The sequence below is a fragment of the Kluyveromyces lactis genome (assembly GCF_000002515.2).
Source record: "Kluyveromyces lactis strain NRRL Y-1140 chromosome F complete sequence".
NCBI lineage: Eukaryota > Fungi > Ascomycota > Saccharomycetes > Saccharomycetales > Saccharomycetaceae > Kluyveromyces > Kluyveromyces lactis.
In genome coordinates this window covers 2,096,802-2,115,506 of record NC_006042.1, presented here as the reverse complement: position 1 = coordinate 2,115,506, position 18,705 = coordinate 2,096,802, and the positions used below count along the sequence as shown (strand labels likewise).

The 18,705-nt window shown below is 38.7% G+C and overlaps 10 protein-coding genes across 10 annotated transcripts; 5 read left to right on the top strand and 5 right to left on the bottom strand.

The window, feature by feature from the left end:
• Nucleotides 1-286: 286 nt before the first annotated feature.
• RPC17 (DNA-directed RNA polymerase III subunit RPC17) lies at nucleotides 287-754 on the top strand (the record flags this gene model as incomplete). The annotated part of the gene is made up of 1 exon (XM_456092.1): nucleotides 287-754. The coding sequence occupies one exon, from the start codon at nucleotides 287-289 to the stop codon at nucleotides 752-754; it is 468 nt and encodes a 155-aa protein (XP_456092.1).
• Nucleotides 755-981: 227 nt separating this feature from the next.
• VTC4 (Vtc4p) lies at nucleotides 982-3,171 on the top strand (the record flags this gene model as incomplete). The annotated part of the gene is made up of 1 exon (XM_456091.1): nucleotides 982-3,171. One exon carries the CDS (start codon nucleotides 982-984, stop codon nucleotides 3,169-3,171), a length of 2,190 nt encoding a protein of 729 aa, XP_456091.1.
• Nucleotides 3,172-3,593: 422 nt separating this feature from the next.
• MAD3 (Mad3p) lies at nucleotides 3,594-6,473 on the top strand (the record flags this gene model as incomplete). The annotated part of the gene is made up of 1 exon (XM_456090.1): nucleotides 3,594-6,473. The coding sequence occupies one exon, from the start codon at nucleotides 3,594-3,596 to the stop codon at nucleotides 6,471-6,473; it is 2,880 nt and encodes a 959-aa protein (XP_456090.1).
• A 124-nt stretch (nucleotides 6,474-6,597) lies between these two features.
• On the bottom strand, nucleotides 6,598-8,202 carry CCT3 (chaperonin-containing T-complex subunit CCT3; the record flags this gene model as incomplete). Its single annotated transcript, XM_456089.1, has 1 exon — nucleotides 6,598-8,202. One exon carries the CDS (start codon nucleotides 8,200-8,202, stop codon nucleotides 6,598-6,600), a length of 1,605 nt encoding a protein of 534 aa, XP_456089.1.
• Nucleotides 8,203-8,662: 460 nt separating this feature from the next.
• On the bottom strand, nucleotides 8,663-10,288 carry TPH3 (Tph3p; the record flags this gene model as incomplete). The annotated part of the gene is made up of 1 exon (XM_456088.1): nucleotides 8,663-10,288. One exon carries the CDS (start codon nucleotides 10,286-10,288, stop codon nucleotides 8,663-8,665), a length of 1,626 nt encoding a protein of 541 aa, XP_456088.1.
• A 548-nt stretch (nucleotides 10,289-10,836) lies between these two features.
• MPS3 (Mps3p) lies at nucleotides 10,837-12,762 on the bottom strand (the record flags this gene model as incomplete). Its single annotated transcript, XM_456087.1, has 1 exon — nucleotides 10,837-12,762. The coding sequence occupies one exon, from the start codon at nucleotides 12,760-12,762 to the stop codon at nucleotides 10,837-10,839; it is 1,926 nt and encodes a 641-aa protein (XP_456087.1).
• Nucleotides 12,763-13,417: 655 nt separating this feature from the next.
• MRPS35 (mitochondrial 37S ribosomal protein mS45) lies at nucleotides 13,418-14,761 on the top strand (the record flags this gene model as incomplete). Its single annotated transcript, XM_456085.2, has 2 exons — nucleotides 13,418-13,978; nucleotides 14,321-14,761. The coding sequence occupies 2 exons, from the start codon at nucleotides 13,418-13,420 to the stop codon at nucleotides 14,759-14,761; spliced, it is 1,002 nt and encodes a 333-aa protein (XP_456085.2).
• A 361-nt stretch (nucleotides 14,762-15,122) lies between these two features.
• PRP11 (spliceosome assembly protein PRP11) lies at nucleotides 15,123-15,884 on the top strand (the record flags this gene model as incomplete). The annotated part of the gene is made up of 1 exon (XM_456084.1): nucleotides 15,123-15,884. The coding sequence occupies one exon, from the start codon at nucleotides 15,123-15,125 to the stop codon at nucleotides 15,882-15,884; it is 762 nt and encodes a 253-aa protein (XP_456084.1).
• Nucleotides 15,885-15,947: 63 nt separating this feature from the next.
• Nucleotides 15,948-17,303, bottom strand: NUF2 (kinetochore-associated Ndc80 complex subunit NUF2; the record flags this gene model as incomplete). The annotated part of the gene is made up of 1 exon (XM_456083.1): nucleotides 15,948-17,303. One exon carries the CDS (start codon nucleotides 17,301-17,303, stop codon nucleotides 15,948-15,950), a length of 1,356 nt encoding a protein of 451 aa, XP_456083.1.
• A 351-nt stretch (nucleotides 17,304-17,654) lies between these two features.
• On the bottom strand, nucleotides 17,655-18,704 carry SAE2 (ssDNA endodeoxyribonuclease SAE2; the record flags this gene model as incomplete). Its single annotated transcript, XM_456082.1, has 1 exon — nucleotides 17,655-18,704. One exon carries the CDS (start codon nucleotides 18,702-18,704, stop codon nucleotides 17,655-17,657), a length of 1,050 nt encoding a protein of 349 aa, XP_456082.1.
• Nucleotide 18,705: the final 1 nt, after the last annotated feature.

Genomic DNA, 18,705 nt, shown 5'->3' with positions numbered 1-18,705 from the left:
ACTAACCTCGTTGAATTTTAATAGGTGCATCTTAATCGCTATGGTACCAGCATCAGCCATGCAACTGGTATGCACAAAGCAGGATACGTATACCCTGAGCACTTGTTTCGTTCATCTAAATCATGATACACGGGATTATTTTTCACCGCTTCGAATATATTGAAAGCCATGCAAAGAGAAGAGATGAGCTGAGTTGAGATCAAAGAGTAGCAAGTAATAAAGACTGTATCGGCCTATACTGAATTATCCAAGTAAAAAGCTTCTCATATAACAAAATTCCAAGAAAATGCGCGTGCTTGAGGAAAAAAACGCTTTTATGAGCGACTACGAAACTTTGCAGTTCCTCATATCATTACAGAATCAACACCGATGGACCTCTGGATCAAAATCAGACAGGAAACACAACAAACCATACTACCATCCAGAACTGCAAACGATAACCAGAGACACGGTAAGGTACATAACACAGCGTTCCACTACAGCAGAAGACCCAGAAGAACCAGAAACGTCGGACAAGACCGTACCCAATAACGCCAACAAATCCACACTGCTGAACCTAACTACAGACCAATTCTCAACACTAATGCAAGAATTAAATGCTTTCCCACTATACAAAGCAGAAAAACTACAAATAGTGAACCAATTACCAACAAACTTGGTCCATTTGTATAGCATAGTCGAAGAGTGCGAATCAAGACTTGACGAAGGTCAGGTGACCTCGCTTCTCGAATGCATCTCCCGCACGTGCCTCTAATTATTATACACCATAATACAATATCTATAATGTTTAAATGCTTGGAGAAAAAAATCACATATAACAGACCGAAATACAATGAGAAAAAAGATCAGGAACATGAGTTTCAATGTTTCCAAGTGACAGTATAAGGGAAAAAAGGGATACCCTAGAATAAAGTAGTTATCAGGGCTTCTGAGTGGGTTAGACTTGCATCAGGACCTTTGAAATAGCTGATACTGATAACGATGGTAAAATTTGGTGAACATTTGAAGCGATCTTTGATTCGTGAGTACAGTTATTACTATATCAGTTACAATGACTTGAAGACGGAGTTACAGGAATCCTTGGAAGCTAACAACGGAAAATGGAACGAGGATTTGGAGACTCAGTTTTTGGAGTCCTTGGAAATTGAATTGGATAAAGTGTACACTTTTTGCAAAGTGAAGCATAACGAGGTAGTGCGTCGTATCAAGCAAGCCCAGGAACAAGTTTCTGTCGCTGTGCGTTCTTTGGATACAAATGTTCCGGTTACAGATTTGGATTTCCAAATCTTAGAAGAAGAATTGTCTGATATCATTGCTGATGTGCATGATTTGGCCAAGTTTGCCAGGTTAAACTACACCGGTTTGCAAAAAATTATTAAGAAGCATGATAAGAATACCAATTTCATCTTGAAACCTATTTTCCAAGTCAGAATGGATGCCAAACCGTTCTTTAAAGAAAATTACGATGAATTGGTGGTGAAACTTTCACAACTTTACGATATCGTTAGAACCAGGGGTAATCCTGTAAAGGGTGATTCTGCTGCTGGTGGGAAACAACAAAATTTCGTTAGACAAACTACAAAGTATTGGGTTCATCCAGATAATATTACAGAGTTGAAATTGATCATCCTAAAGCATTTGCCGGTTCTTGTTTTCAACACTAACAAAGAGTTTGAAAAAGAAGACAGTGCCATTACCTCTATTTATTACGATAACGAGGACCTTGATCTATACTACGGTCGTTTGAGGAAGGATGAAGGTGCTGAGGCGCATAGATTGAGATGGTACGGTGGTATGAGCTCTGACACAATTTTCGTCGAACGAAAGACACATAGAGAAGATTGGACTGGTGAAAAATCGGTCAAAGCTCGTTTCGCATTGAAGGAAAAGTACGTTAATGATTTCTTGCATGGGAAGTATACTGTAGAACAAGCGTTCGCCAAGATGCGTAGAGAGGGGAAGAAATCAATCCAAGAAATTGAGAATCTAGAGGCGTTGGCTACAGAAACACAGTATACAATGCTCAAGAAGAAACTAAGACCAGTGGCCAGAAGTTTCTATAACAGAACTGCTTTCCAATTGCCTGGTGATGCCCGCGTGCGTATTTCTTTAGATACTGAATTGTCCATGGTAAGGGAGGATAACTTTGATGGTCATGACAGAACCAACGGTAACTGGAGAAGAATGGATATTGGTGTAGATTGGCCATTCAATCAGTTGCCTGAAAAAGACATTTGTAGATTCCCTTACGCTGTTTTGGAAGTCAAACTACAAACTCAAATGGGTCAAGAGCCTCCAGAATGGGTCAGAGAATTAGTGGGCTCGCATTTAGTTGAACCTGTGCCTAAGTTTTCTAAATTCATTCACGGTGTCGCGTCACTTCTCAACGACAGAGTCAGTTCTATTCCATTTTGGCTACCTCAAATGGATGTTGATATCAGGAAACCCGCCATCCCAACTCACATCAATATCACAAGACCTGGAAGAGATGATGAAGACGAATATGAGGACACTGAAGATGAAGAGTTGGCTGCTCCAGGGAACTCCTACGATATCGAAGAAGCAGCTGGAGAAGCCGGTACCGCACCTGCTGGACAATCCTCTACTGGGAACTATGGTTCTATAACTCAAGATTCAGCTCGCGCTGGGAACACAGCGGATTCTCCAGCCGCTAGTGAAAATTCCGCAGCTCTTCTGCGCAATATCAGACAAGCTTCTAATCCAGTGGCCAAATATTGGCACACATTAGTGTACCAAATAGATCACTACCTCTACGGCGACCAAGTTTCTAAGGTTCCCGAAGGTACTGTCTTTGATACATACGTCCATGCCCCACCGGGGAAAACCATATGTGTGCCGGTGCGTGTGGAACCAAAAGTGTATTTTGCCACTGAAAGAACTTTACTTTCATGGATATCTATCGGACTTGTTTTGGGCGGTGTGTCCACAAGTTTCTTAACTTATGGTACGCCAACCACAATGGTCGCCTCTACTGGTTTCTTCTTGACTGCACTCTTCACCATCTGGTTTAGTACCTACACGTACTGTAAACGTGTTGTCAATATCAGAATGAAGCGCTCCATCGATTACGAGGATAAGTACGGTCCTCGTATGATCTGTGCATTCTTGATGGCCTCCATCTTGTTTACCTTCTTCTGCAATCTTGTATGAATAACGTGCGCATCTGACACCATATAGACTCATTTAGTATTTTTCCATAACTGTTAATTAGTACCCTAAAATTTGACTTTAATCATTTTAATATAAAGGAGCAGTAAGACAATTCACTCTTCAGTGAACGGTTTGCATGACTGCCAGACCTTAAATAACACTTTGCACCATAATATTGCCATCTTTCCCCTCCACTTCTTTATTTCTTCAATCTTCTAAGTGTCAAAGAATTCGTAGTGTTTACATTTTCAACTGTGAGTTTTTGTCATATCAACAAAGACCAAAATTCAAACAAACAAATGGTCAAGCTGGGACCTGCATGGATTATCGATTAAGGCCTGTGAAGTGTGATTTTGTTGCGTGAAGGAACTGCAGACTTACTGACACTGATAAATAGGTGCCAGATTTCTGGAAGGAGGATAATGGGTCCAATCCATTTCGATGAATTGGAGGCACAGAAAGAGAATATAATATCGCTACCTCAAGGACGATCTGCGACACGCGTCACTTCTGCTATGAACAAATCTCTGAGTTCTATATATGATACAAGGCTCGCCTTCGAACGTGATATCCATGATACATTGGATGAACTTGATGATCCATTGCAATTGTTTTTAGAGTATATCAACTGGATTCACGATAACTATCCTTCTCCCACCACAAGACAATCTGGCTTACCAGAGATAATGGAAAGATGTATAGAGTACTGCAAGAATATTGAAACGTACAAAAACGATGTACGATACTTGAAGTTGTGGTTACAGTATATTGATCTATTTGCCGTCAAATTGGATGAAAAAAGAGAAATGTTCGTCTACATGATGAGACTTGAAATCGGAGATAGATTAGCATTGTATTACGAAAGTTTCTCCCAGTTGTTGATCAATATGGATGCATCCGGAGACGCACTAGATTTGATTGACCGAGGGATAGAAAAAAAAGCAAGGCCACTGCGGCGACTTGAACAATTCAAACTAAGTGTCCAACAAGCAATACAAACTCGTGGTCTAACGGAGCAGGAACTACCGCGAAGCTTTTCAACATTCGAAATCCATGGTGATCTTGTCCTTGGAAGATATAGAAGTGAGATAAATGATACTCGCAATAATTCTATTAGCCGCAATAATGATAATAGCATGTCTGAAAGATCGCAGAACTCGTTGAAATCCACTGGAAAATTGCAAGTATTTGCTGATAATGAAGAAGAACTGCAAAATGATAAATTTATGTTGAGGCAGGACCTCCCTACCTTGCCACCATATAAAACCCGAAATAAAGAGAATCATACGCCGGCCATACCTTTTAAATCAGGATCTACGATAGCGCCATTGAAACAATCTAACAGCTTTTCGCAAACAGATTTGGATAAAATACCAGTATTCAGAGATGATCTCGGACGGGCTACGCCGGTTTATAAACTGATAGAAGTTCCTGGTCGGAAGCCAGAAAAAATACAAACAAATTTTGAATTACTATACCCTACAGCGGATGAGGAGTATTGTATTGAAGAAGTTTTGGCACTAGCAAGAAACTGCTACTATAAGGAAAAAAATTCCAGTGTCAAACGACATTTGGAAGAAAATAATCACGAGAATTCCAAACCCATGAAGAAAAGAGGTCTGCAACCAAAATCTCCCGAGTATCATAAGGTAACTACAACTTCAATCCTTCCTTTAAAAGGAGACATTGAACCAGATGGTTTAACCGGACATTCTGATGGTAAGTCAAAGTCTCCGACAGTAACTATGTTCTCCAAAGATGCCATGAATGAAGTATATTCAATGTTCAATCAAAGTTATCATGACATGAAAAATTACTCTGACCATGACGATACAACTAGTGGTAAGTTCACCATGTATGAAAACTTTCAAGAAGATCTAACAGGTAAAAACTCTGAAGACTTAACAGAAGTCAAACAGCCGATGGAAAGTAAAAACTTAAGTGCCAGTACCAGTGCCAATGCAACACCTTCCAGAGATCAAAAGCAAGAAACTACTACCCCCACTTTCAAAAGTAAACTACAGGATTATATGACACCAATTCAGGAAAGAACTGAACCCAATTTCAAGACCCTACTGTCGCAAGATGACGATATCACTGGTGAATCTAGAAGGAAGAGTACAAATTCAGTTAATACGGCGGAATCTTCGCCTTTTCTTACACAACCTCAGCGATTACTTGACCCCTCACCTTCACACCAGATTGTTGAGAATCCATTAAGTTTGGAGCTAAGAAGAGAGTTATTGGAATCGTTGGATCCAGCTTTAGCATCATACCCAACATATTATGAATATTCGCAACAGTTGAAAATGAGCTCTTTATTGAAGCGGATTCAGAAAGTGTCAAAAAATATGAACAAAAATCCGATAGTCGATTTCAAGAAAACCAACGATTTGTATTGTATCAGAAGGGAACTTGGAGAAGGAGGATATGCAACAGTATATCTCGCAGAATCTAGCACAGGCCAATTAAGTGCTTTGAAGGTAGAAAAACCGGCAAGTGTATGGGAATTCTATATACTAAAACAGATAGAAAGAAGAGTGCCAGACGAAGCAATACTAAAATCCATAATAAATGTAAGTGCATTGCATTGCTTCCAGGACGAAAGCTATCTTGTGTTAAATTATGCTAACCAGGGAACAATTTTAGATCTAGTTAATTGGGAACGCGAGAGAAATGGAGGTGCATTAGATGAGTGCCTCTGCATGTTCATAACTGTAGAGTTGATGAGAGTTTTAGAATGTATTCACGATGTGGGAATTATCCACGGCGATATTAAGCCAGATAATTGCATGATCAGATTTCAGAAAGTGTCTCATTTGGGTAAGTATTTTGCAAATGGAGAAAATGGATGGAATAGAAAGGGAATTTATCTCATTGATTTTGGAAGATCTTTCGATCTTTCATTATTCCCACTGGGAACCAAATTCAGATCTAACTGGAAGACTGACCAACAGGATTGCCCTGAAATGAGAGAGCAACGTCCATGGAGCTACGAAGCTGATTATTATGGGCTTGCTGGGGTGATATTTTGCATGCTATTCGGACATTACATCGAAACAGTAAAAGTAGCGTCCAACAGATACCAGTTGAAAAGCCCTTTGAAACGTTACTGGCAGCAGGATATTTGGAATCCACTTTTTGATTTATTAATAAATAGTGGAGCACATGACAGCACACTTGTTTCAAAACTTCGCCATTATAGGGAGCGTATGGAATCGTACCTTGAAAGAGAATCGGCATTGAAGCTCAGAAATGTCGTCCTTAGTCTTGAAGCGGATCTCGAGCATTTGAGAAAATGATTCGAAATTTGTATATACTTATTACGCCTACCCAGTGTGAGATTATTAAACGAAATTGTTTTAAATATTGTACAAGTAATATCTGTTATGTATTAGTATGAATGACCTTTTGGTAGAAGATAGATTATTCTTGTTTTCTCACACCACTAACAATATCGTCTACCCTCAATAATAGACATGCACTCTCGATAGCTGTTTTAATACTTTGCTGTTTGATAACTTCTGGTTCCCAGATGCCGTATTCTACCATATCCACTATCTTACCATTGTCACCATCCACACCATATGTGAAGTCCCCTTGGGCGTGTTTGGCTCTTAGTTGTGACAAAACTCTAATCGGATTTCCACCGGCGTTTTGAATCAAAGTACGAGGAATACATTCCATAGCATCTGCTACAGCTTGATATGGCCATTGTTGAATACCCTCTAGTTGTTTAGCTTTTTCCGTTAACTTGACAGACAAGGCCATTTCAGTCGCACCACCACCTGGCGACAATGAAGGAGATAGCATAACATTACGTGCAACTGCCATAGCATCTTGTAAGTTTCTGTCAATTTCGTTCAAGATGTCCTTGGAAGCTCCTCTAAGCATAATAGTGCACGCCTTTGGATTTTTGCAATCATCTAGGAAAGTGAAATATTCATCACCAATTAATTCAACTCTAAAGACACCAGCGTCATTACCGACATCACTTTCTTTCAAGTCCTCAACACGGTTAACAATAGTTGCACCAGTGACCCTTGCAATTCTGTTATTGTCCGATTTCTTCACTCTTCTCAAAACACTACATCCACCTTTCAAAAGATAATGCTGTGCCAAATCAGACACACCCTTTTCAGTTATGACAACGTTTGGTTTTACTGTAAGGATTTGTTCACACATTAAACGGACCTGTTCTTCTTCGATCTGTAGGATTCTATTCCAGTCATCTTCGTTTGTAATTTCAATATTAGTTTGAGATTCACCTTTCTTGTATTCCAATGGACAATCTAGTAACAAGACGCGAGGATTTTCTATTAAACGAGACATTTTTGGATGCACCACATCTTTATTTAGCATCACACCTTTCAAAACCTTCGAATCTAGTACATCACCACCTGGAATTTTTTCAATACGAACGTATCTCTTGATATCAATCTCATAATTAGTTTCGCCTGCTGAAGTAGTACCCAAATCGATTCTCACGGTCTTGACCGCATTCAATGCCAATTCACACATCTTTTCAGACCAGTGGTTAACATATTTGGTTCCAATGGCAGCTTGGATCAATTTCTTCATGGCAACATCGTTCTCAACATCGACTGGCTTGCTAACTTGCTGAATGATTTCTAAAGCATCTGATAGTGCACGTTTCAAAGCTTGGATAATAACAACAGGATGAATATTTTTTTCGATAATGTACGGAGCACACTGAGCCAAAATCTCACCTGCAAGAATGATAACAGTGGTAGTACCATCACCAACTTCTTCGTCTTGAGTTCTGGACAACTCCAACATAGATTTAGCAGCTGGATGTGCCACATCAATTTCACGTAATATAGCATGTCCATCGTTGGTCAAAACTAAACCTCCCATAGGATCAAGCAACATCTTCAACATGGCTTTAGGACCAAGACATGTACGGATAACATCAGCAACAGCTTTGGCTGCCGTAATATTAGCGATTTGCGCCTCACGTCCTGTAGTTCTCTCTTGAGATGTGTTCATGAACACAACTGGAGCCTGCATATTCGCTGATTGGTTTCTTTGCTGATCAATTGAATAAAAGCTGAACCACCAAAAGAGCCTCCTATCTTACTTCAATCTTACTTCAATCGTTGAAACAAAGCTGACATTCTGTCTAAGACGGTGTTGATGATACTTCTTGATCCATAATCCATACAATATCAAAACTAAAATCGTTGATGGTGGCGAAAAAATATAAGGTTGTCGTGTATTGTGATATTAAACCACGTGATTGAATTTATTGGTATGTCTGACTGGTCGATACCGTGTACCAAAAGGTTGAACTACATGATAATCATCAATTTACTAATACACTACCGAGCTGGAACGTTTCTAAAACAAGTACACTGGTTTCCTAGGTATTATATTATTATACACATTTTTATAAGCTTGGGGAAAATATTGGTTGTATGCAACAAGGATATAAGACAAGGAGTGAAAGCATGAGAAGAATAAAATACATCTATACGATTGGAGGTGAGTCGTTTGACTTGTTGAGATTTGTAGAGTAGTGGAACTCTGCTGTCACGGAAGATAGTGGGATCTTGACATTGGGCATGTTCCATGGGTCTGCTAAAGTTCTGAAAGACTCATCCGAATTTTGAGATCGGTTCTTATAACATTCATGGAGTAACGTCTTGAAGTAAGCCCACCTACTGATGCTGTCCGCTTCATACTCTGTTTTGGAAAATATCATTTGTAATTCTTGTTCCGAAAAATAGTCTATAGCAGGTAGTTTTGGAAGGCCAAATGAGAGAGAGTTTACATCCTCACGTGCACTTCTGAAGGCAGTGGGCCTGCCATACAACTGTAGACAATCGTAGACGGGAATCAAAAACCTAATTATTGATTCTAAATGGTGAACGCCTGCATGAGGAATTGGTTTGAATAGGAACCTTTGGGTGGTAACCTCACCAGTGGCTTCGTCGAGATCGATGGCTGTCGAGGAATTTGTTGAGACTGATGACATGTTTCTAGAGTGATTTCTGCCGGTACCACCAACAAATTGAGTCAAATTCGATACGGAGTTTTCTCTTAGCTGGGATGGACTTTTCGAATCAGAGACACTCAAGACTCTCTTTCTAGGACTCTTAGGGGTCCATGCAAATGAGGAAGAACGAGATCTTGAAGAACGCGGGCTATCAGACAATGAGTCGGGATTGATCCAATTAACCGAACCTATTACAGAAACGGTATCCAACTTTTCCATGAAGGTGTCTAAAGCATCAGCTGAGTTCAAACCACTATGCATTAGAGTTCTCAACTCGTCCAAATTCCAAACTCCCGTGTGAGATTTCGAAGAATTCATAGGCTCTGTAGATATGAATATATCTTCAACAACGTCTACATCAGAAATGAAACAGATCAAGTTCTTTTTAGAAGTAGACTTATCATCACGGTAGAACTTTACCTTTGACTTACCCTTTGCATCGGTGGCTTTGTTTCTTTTATCTATGTGGCACCACGTCTTGATCCATTCATTGTTAATATTGATATAGCACCAGTCTTTATAACTAAAATTGTTGTTAAGAATTAGGTGAATGTCGGAAATTTTGAGTCCCATTAGAGAGATAATTGAAGCCGTCAGCGCTTTAAACAATGAGCCATATTCAAATTGCACCAACGAAATCGCTTTACTCAACTGTTTCACATCTTCCAAATTAGAAGATACTAAAGATATATCACAGTTTGGCTCGAAGGAGAGATGATAATTCTCACCTTCTTTTATAACTTTGTGGTCCCATAGCATTTTGAGATCAATATCAACAACTTCCTCGTCCGCAACGTGCGTATCTATCGAACCGATGTATAGAGTAAGGTTCATACCCATCAAGGAAAACTTGCTTACAGGTATGAAACCTTTGTCCCCAAATTTTGCCACGAAAGCGCCAGACACGTTCTCGAATGCATAGCACTTACTAGCCTGGACATTCAACAAAGTTAAAAGGGGTTGCAATGCTTCATAGTCCTGTGGGTAAAGGTCGTTTCCAATAGACGCTAGCTTGCTTATTTTACCCGATGAAGAGTTATCCTTGGCATCCGTTTTCTTCTTGAATTGGAAAGCGCTTTTCAACTTTAAGCCCACCATTGTAACTCCTTGATAAAAACTCTTACTGCTCGCAGTTTTAAGGTTGAAGCAAAGATGAGTTCTTACAAGACTCACTTACTTAAAAGACTGATAGAGCGAATTCTCTATATTTTCACTTCTTTTATTAGTACTGGATAAATGTAAACTCACACTTCTTTTTTTGCAAAAAATATAATGCCTTCCCCTAAAACGTCAACAAAAAAAAAAGGCTCAGCTCAAATAGCCGATTGTGCACTGCTGAAATGAAAGCTGTTGTAGGCAATGGCAATGGATGGATATAACCGAGTGTAGTAGAATATACTTACAAGTGTAACGCCTTAACGATGACTCTGAAACATTTTCCATTTTATAATCAATGTAGAACACCTGCTTCCTCAGAGGGGCAGTGGACTTGTGATCATGGTAGGTTCTTAGATGACATCATTGAGATAATTCCCTAGACAATCCCGTAAATGTTGGCTATGTGGCAAGAGAAATGCAAGATGCGAAGCCATTGCTGCAGACATAGCCCTATGTTATGATCCTAGAAGTTCACAATACTTTACTTCTTAGTCAACAAGTTCATCTTCTCCGAAAGATGGCACTTGCTGATCTTGCCATTGTGCAACTCTGGAAAGTCGTGCTCGTTCCTGTTCCTCGAGAGATATCGAATACTCAGGAGTCATTTGAGCCCAGTCCGAAGGGAACGAGCTCATTAGCTGTAAGTCTTTAGGAGTAACGCCATTCACAATAAACTTTCTCATGGCAGTGTAGGATGAGTTGCCATGATTTTCGTCAACCACGAAAACCATTGATCTTATTAGAGCTTTTGATTGAATAAACCAGTCTGGCAATAAGAAATCTTGCTTGATAGCGTTTGAGTATAAATCGTAGTGGAACTGTCCTAATTCAACGTAAGTTGAGTCGACAGGCCACCTACGAATGTTTTCAACTTTTGATATTGGCACTAACGGCTTAACATAAATTGTTATTTTTTTAGGTGTACCCGCCATGACCTCCAAGTTATGGGAAAATCTTCCATGTAAATATGATATTTTGGTTAAGAATATCGGTTCGTCAAAACGAATTGCCCATTGGCACCCTTTGCTATCACCTAACCAATAAGTGGAACTAGAACATCCGAATGAACAATCTTGTAGTAGATCAACTGGACTTGTGGTTCCTTTAACAGTCTTCGAACATAGATGGTTTAGGATTTTAGCGCCTTGAGCGAAAGTCGCTTTATTCAAATTAGCTTCCAGTTGATGCTGATTCGAGTTATAGATCCGATGAATCATTTTTTTTAGGACCACTGTCGAGAGTTGTTGTGGTGTTTGTAATTGGCTTGTTTTAGATTCAATTTCTCTTGATAAATCCTCTTTTATTGCCTGAATATGAGACTGTAACTCTTGAATGAACTGTGATCTCTCAATGTATTGAAACTCATTATTCAGAATTTCCTTAACATAATGATTTAGGTCATATTTGAAGTCAGAGTTCTTCAATATTGATTGTGCATCAAACGAATTGTTTATTAACGGCGGTATTAGTTCAACCAAGTAGCGATGCAACTCAGGAATAAGTAAAACCTGTTGCTTTGTAGAATTAGTTTCCGACGACGAATGATCTGACTCTATTATAACTGGTATTTCAGATGGAAGAATTTCGCTTAATCTTGACAATGTCTCGTTGACATTATTCCATGCAACTTTTTCACCTAACGTATCTACTTTACTCTCTAATTTCTCAATTGTTGAATGAAGTAGTGAAAAATCCTTTATGTTCTTTGGTAATATTCTCTTTACATTTTTCTCGAACTGTTGAATAATTAACTTTATGTTTTGATCCAAATCGCTTTGATATTTGCTCTTTTGTAAATCTCTTTCGTGGTTCAATTGATTCAACTGATTTTGTAGTAGATTAATTTTCTTATTCAAATCTGGGGTCAAGGGAGATGAACCATGGACAGAAAAATAAGACTCCAAAAACCATACACATACCAGACCTATGATAAGCCACCAGAATTTGTGAAAATACCATTTACCGGATTTACTTGTTTTAGAATCCTCAAAATAAAATTCAGAACCTGGGCACACGTAGCGACGACTTTCATCGTCACTATCATTATCATTGTCCTTCTCCAGTAAAAAGCTCTGATCGGCCTCTTCTGTATAGTCCGTATCCGATTCATCATCAAGCCACTCATCATCTTGAATTAATGACTTCTTAAATTGTGTATAATCGTTCTCTGCTTCACCATCGTCATCCGCATCATTTTCTTCCCCTTCATCATCATATTCATTCAATGACTCGTTGTCTGAAAACTCACTATTTTCCAATCCTTCTCGCCGATTATCCTCATGAATTATACTTGCAGAATATCTGCTAACCTTGGAATTATCATGATCAGCGCTTAAGTGCGGAGCTCCGGCTCCCTTCACCATATTTTCATACGCTTCGCGAATACTTTTGTTGTACAATCTGGATCTATCCATGTCTCCCTTCTCTTTAAATCAGAGTAAAAAATATGGAAGTAAAGCACCAAGTAAAATCAGGAAACACCTCTCACGGTACCTTGAACAGTATTCGATGTACTGCAAATGACTGCTTTCACCTGTTGTTGGTCATGGACTTGAATGTGGTTCGTATCCATCTTTGAAACCAGTCTATATTAAATAGTCGTTTTTATTGGATATTTACGTGTTTTGAAAACAGAAAAACAAACGCCAATAACCGCCCAGGATATCAGTTAAAGAGATAATACTCGGTGCCATAAACAAATGGTGTTTACAGCGGTAAAAGGTAATTAAAACGTGCTAGTAGGCTATCATTGAACTTCGAGGATTAGTTTCCAAGTGGCCTAGATTAATCTGAACGAGTCACGTGAACACAAAATTTGTGTCACATGACTTTAACATTCGTTCCCGGGTAACTGTGTCCGAAAATTTTTTATCTTTCAAGCTTTCACTTGTCAACGTTAATGAGAAACGATATATGTTTGGGATTGGAAATACCTACTCTGAAACTGCTTTCTGTTTTAAAGCACCTATAGATTAGTATCAATTAGCTACTGCACATCTAACCAGGCCTACCATTCCGGGAACATAGCGAATAAGTTACCTTACCAAGGTTTTATCCAAATCAGACACAATGCTGGGAAGAAATGGTGCCCAATTTCCACTTCAACAAGTGAGATATGTCTCAAGGAGGACAATCGCATATCCACCATATCCTTTTGAGTTGTTGAACAACAAGAACAGGAAAATTAGACATGACTCTAACTTAAAGTTTGCCATGAGACAATTCTTGGGTCCAAAGAATTTCAAAGGTGAATACATTTACAACAGATACTATGCATCACCTCAGAACCATGAGCCAAAGTACGTTACTCCAGATTTAGAGCGTGGTCAGGCTCTAAGAGATCCAGTGAGTGGTACTACTTTGAAATATACGAACGATAAGAACGTGATACCGGCTTCAGGAAGAAGTCCTTTTTCTGCAAGAGGAGATCGCCTTTTGAAACCATTCCCACAGAACGACCACTGCCGCACTAACCTTATTATAGATGAGAATACAAGGTTAGAAATATACGAAAAGGTGCAGATTGAGAAAATGTCAGCACAAGAGGTGTCCAGAGCTTACGGATTGAAGGTTCCAAGAATCGAAGCCATCGTTAAATTGGTTGAGTTAGAAAAGAAATTGGAGTTGCATGTATGTATATGATAGAATTTTGAATCCCGGTAAGAATACCAAAGACACCAAAAAAAGGAAATAAGGGAAATTCCAACGGATAATGTTGACTCAGCTGATAGTACCAATTTGATTTATTATTCATAATGATGAGACCAACATAAAAATTCGATTAGTCTTTAAGACACGATAAAAATGGTTAAAAATTTTGTTTACTATCTCTGAAAATAATATACGAATTGATACAGACTCTTCCACACTGAGTTCTAACTTCCAGTGAAATGACCCTGATGACTACTTTTGATGCTTTTAAGATAAGCTTTAGTTTTACTAACATTTTTCCATATGAGTTGTTATACCCAGAACCGTGTGAAACCACAACAAAAGATTATGGCTGACACTATGTTCAAGATGTTCCCTGTGTTCAAGCCGGCTAACAATGAGAATTTATCAGAAATTCCTATCCCATCTAAGGCCCTTTCATCGAGGTTTTTGACTATTGCTGAATCGCAACCATTCGGTCCAATTGACGCGGCTAAAGTTCTTGAATTAGAGCCAGCTGCTGTTACTCTAGAGAAGTTGTCCACTGAAGGAGAACATGCTATTGGCCATGATAAATTTGTCACTCACAAAAACAAAAAGAAGGTGGTTTACGGAGAACTCTTAGATGGCGAAAGATCTAAGCTAAAATTCGTGCAAAAACCAGTAGGAAAAGTCGGTTTCCGTTACGGTAGTGGTAACCGTGATAACAGAAAAGATCGTAAGATTAGATACAATGAACTAGGGAAAATGGTCTATCTATGATGTGGTGCAAGCCAACTTGCAAATCACAAAAAAACCCGAAAATACTGTTGCAGCTTGACTCTCTTGTTATATAGTGCAAAAATCGTTATATAACAAAGTAACTCATGTAAATAACCTCATCCGTCATAATGCTATACTAATTCATGTTAAGCCTTCAAGATGTCAGGACTGCTCTTCTGCAATGTCGGAGCATTTTACATCTGCTGCTCATCACACTTCAGAAATTTACATGTCAAACATTCAAAAAGTAAATAAGAAAACACGGAAATGAAAACCGAACTAATCAGCTTCTCATCTCATCCCATAATAAAGTATATCGAAAGCATAAAAAGAGCAAAGGAGAAACTGAGGATACTTGACGATGGATTATCAGAATAGAGCAGGTTCTAAGAAAGGTAGTGGTGGTATTGCTTCTGATTCACAACAAAATTTACAGAGAAGAAAACAGGTGCAGGACTTACTCAGTAATGGGCAGGATATACCGTTCTCTTTTCAGCAAGACCAGGAAGGGTCCAAATTGCGAGCCAACCCAGACATTTACAAAAACCACTCAGGAAGATTGGTATGCAAACTCTGTAATACATTGCACGTTTCATGGTCCAGCGTAGAAAGACATCTAACCGGTAAAAAACATCAACTTAATGTTTTGAAAAGAGGAGGACGTAATGGACAATTAAAGAGCAATACGGACAAAGTACGAGACCGAAACTTCCAACATGAGGTCGACAACTTCAGAGCTTCTCTACAGAAGAATGGTATAAAACCTGAAGTAAAGGTCGTAAAAGTCAGACACCCAGAGAAGGAATTATTTGGAATAGCCGTAAAGGTCAGATATGGTAAAGAGCAGCAGATACATTCGGCAGAGAAGGATGAATTCATTCCTTACCTTAGGATAGTTTCAGATTTTGAACTTGATAAACCAGATCCTAAAAACGTTAAATATCTAGTGGTCGCCTTTGAACCGTTTGAAAATGTCGGAATACAAATACCCAGCGATGAGATAGAACTTAATGATTATGACCCTTCGGACTCCCTTGCACTAGATGAGTTGAACAGAAAATGTACTTATTGGGATCAAGATAATGGTGATTTTTACGTTCAGTTATTTTTCCGTCATAACTGATATCTAAATATGTGGGTTTGTATAAATGATAAATGTGTATCTATAAGAGAGGCACGCTACCAGCTAAGAAGTAACCTCTACCATAACACGTAGCATCTCTTCCATGTATCTATTAATGTGCGAGGATAAGAGCGAGTACTCAAGATCGATAGCGTCGATTTCCGTTTGAAACGCCTGCTTTAGCTGTGATATTTCGTAATCATAATTCTTAATTGTGCCATTGGCCAAATCATTCTCAACCTGCTCCTCGGCTGCCCGTAGGTCAGGAACCACTTCATCTGTGTATTGCCTCTGCAATAATTGTAGTGTTTCCGAATTTTCGATTTGTTTTGCCTTTGTTTCTCCTTCTAACTGATGTAATTTTTTCTTTTGATTGTCAAGCTGAGACTGAAGAATCTTCATCTTCACCATAACTCCGGAAGATAGTATATTGTTTAGTTTTTGATCTGTTTGCAAGAGCTGTTCACGCATATCGATGAGATTTGCTTCCCTCAAATGAGATTCTTGCAAGTCTGTCGATATTAACTGTAGAACATCGTACAATTCATGTGTCAAGGTCTGGAAAGTATTCATAGATATTCGAAGCTTTCTATGTTTCTGTTCCAAATTATTCAAATTCGTTTGCTGAGTAGCAAGAAGCGTAGAAAGCTTTTCAATATTCAAATTGAGTTCATTGAAGTCTGTCTTAGAATGTTTCTCTAATTTATTCCTTTCAAATTCAAGTTCTATGAGCTCGAATCCAAATTTTTCCAAATCATGCAATAACGATTGTTTTCTGGACTTGTAGGCGTTATAATCTATATTCAAAGTTTCCTGCAATCCTTTTAGCCTTGAAATCTGTTGATCAAGATGTTTATTTTGTTGCTGTAAAGTTTCAAAAGTTTCACCTTCTCTCAACTCTATTTCGTTTCTATGTTTGTTGATCTGTTGCTGAAGATAGTTATAATCATCGAATTTTGAACGAAGCTGGTTCAATAAGAATTCGGTCTTGGACATAAACTTATCACAGTCAAACATCCGTTCTTCTCTGAATCTAGCATAATTCACCACAGCGGATAACAGCCTCCTTGTTCTTAGAGAATCTGGCTTGTATAGATCCATCATATTAAAATCTGATACTCCTATATCTTGGAAAAACTTAAAACATATTTTGTTAAGTGCCAAAACCTTCACCGTTTCAGTATATGCTGGATTCTGCTGAATATCATTAGAACCTGAATTATCAAATAGGGCTTCATTTGAAAGTAAAGTATCTGGCGATACCCCCATGAAAGTATCAATGATTTGCTTGTAAAGTGTAATCACATACTGTGAACTTGGTTTGGATATATTTTCCTCTACAGCAAGGGAGAAGTCACAACTTTGGAGACATGTTACAAGTTCACTGAGTTCCAACAATGGAAATACATCTTTACTCATAGGGACAGTTGTAATAAAAAGCTGATGGAAACCTATACCAATGTTATTTCTCTCTACCCAGAACCTAATTACTTTATCCTAATTATAGCCTGCAAATTTAGCAGCACCCACAGAGATAGAGCAAAGAATTACAGAATTACAGGGAGTTTCTGCATCCATCCGTTTCGTTGAACTTCAAGAAATAGTAGGTGTCCGAAATGTGTAAGGCTCTTTGATGAAATTCAGTTTGTTGATGTTTTTGGAACATGAATCATTTAACGTGTTTTTCGCAGCACGTGATTTTAGACGAAATGACATAAATTGTTCATTAAAATATTAAATGGTCGTTATAGATCTAGCTAATACGTCCTTTTATCTGGTGAATATCTTCAATTCGTTTTCATTCCAAGTGAAATTGCCATCGTCAACGATGTCATTCAATTTGGAGTTCCTGAAGTAAAATTCTCTTTCAGATATAGGCACTAAATTATTCGTAGCTTCGAGAAACCGTGTTTTTGTTTTCTGATAAAGCAATTTCCTCGACTCCTCTTTGTCGTCCAATCTTTCTTGGGTGGTTGGGAAGTTAAGCCTTCCATATCCAGGAGGAGATTTTGATCTAACACGTAGATTATCGAAGGAATCGTCAGGAAACTGAAGGTCGGGAACTTTTGACCTGTCTGACACACTAGTTTCGTCGACAGTTTCGAGTAACCCGGTACTGTTTAGTACAACGTTTTGTTTACTTTTCAGTGGTGATCCAGCTTGAGCGTGAAAACGAGCTACTTTATTGGATTTCTTGCATCCCCTTCCTCGATTTTTTGAGGACACTAGTTCATTGATCTTGAAATCTTCATAGATCCAAGGTTTCTTCGTAATTGGATTTATGGAGAAATCAACCGAGATTTTACCCCTTTTAATATTCTCCTTCTCATTGTTCCTATTAGCTTGTGGCATAGTAGTTGCATTTATTGGTGACCTACCACGTTTAGATTTTGCTATGACACTCTGATGTGAATGTTGTATGTTGATATCATTCTCCTTCAAGATGTCTGACGCTTGGGAATCAAGGATAATCTCGTTTTCTTTCAAAGGGGAACTCATCAGCTCTAAATCACGTTGTAGTCCTTGATTACGTTCTCTTGCCAATGGTTCAGCGTGTTCTTGTTCAATAGTACTTTTCACAGTCGCGTTTTTCTTCACATGTATTGGATCAAACTGAGTAGACGGGAGGTCATCATAGCTGCTAAGACCGTCCTTCATGTATTCATCCAAGTCATCTTGAATATTCTGTCCCTGTGGCTGAATTATTTCGACGTACCGTCGATCCATTTCCGATACTAATTGTTTTTGTAAAGAAAGTAACTGAGACCATTCTAATCGATGTAGCCATGCCTCTAGGCTTTCCTCTGATTCTTGACTCATC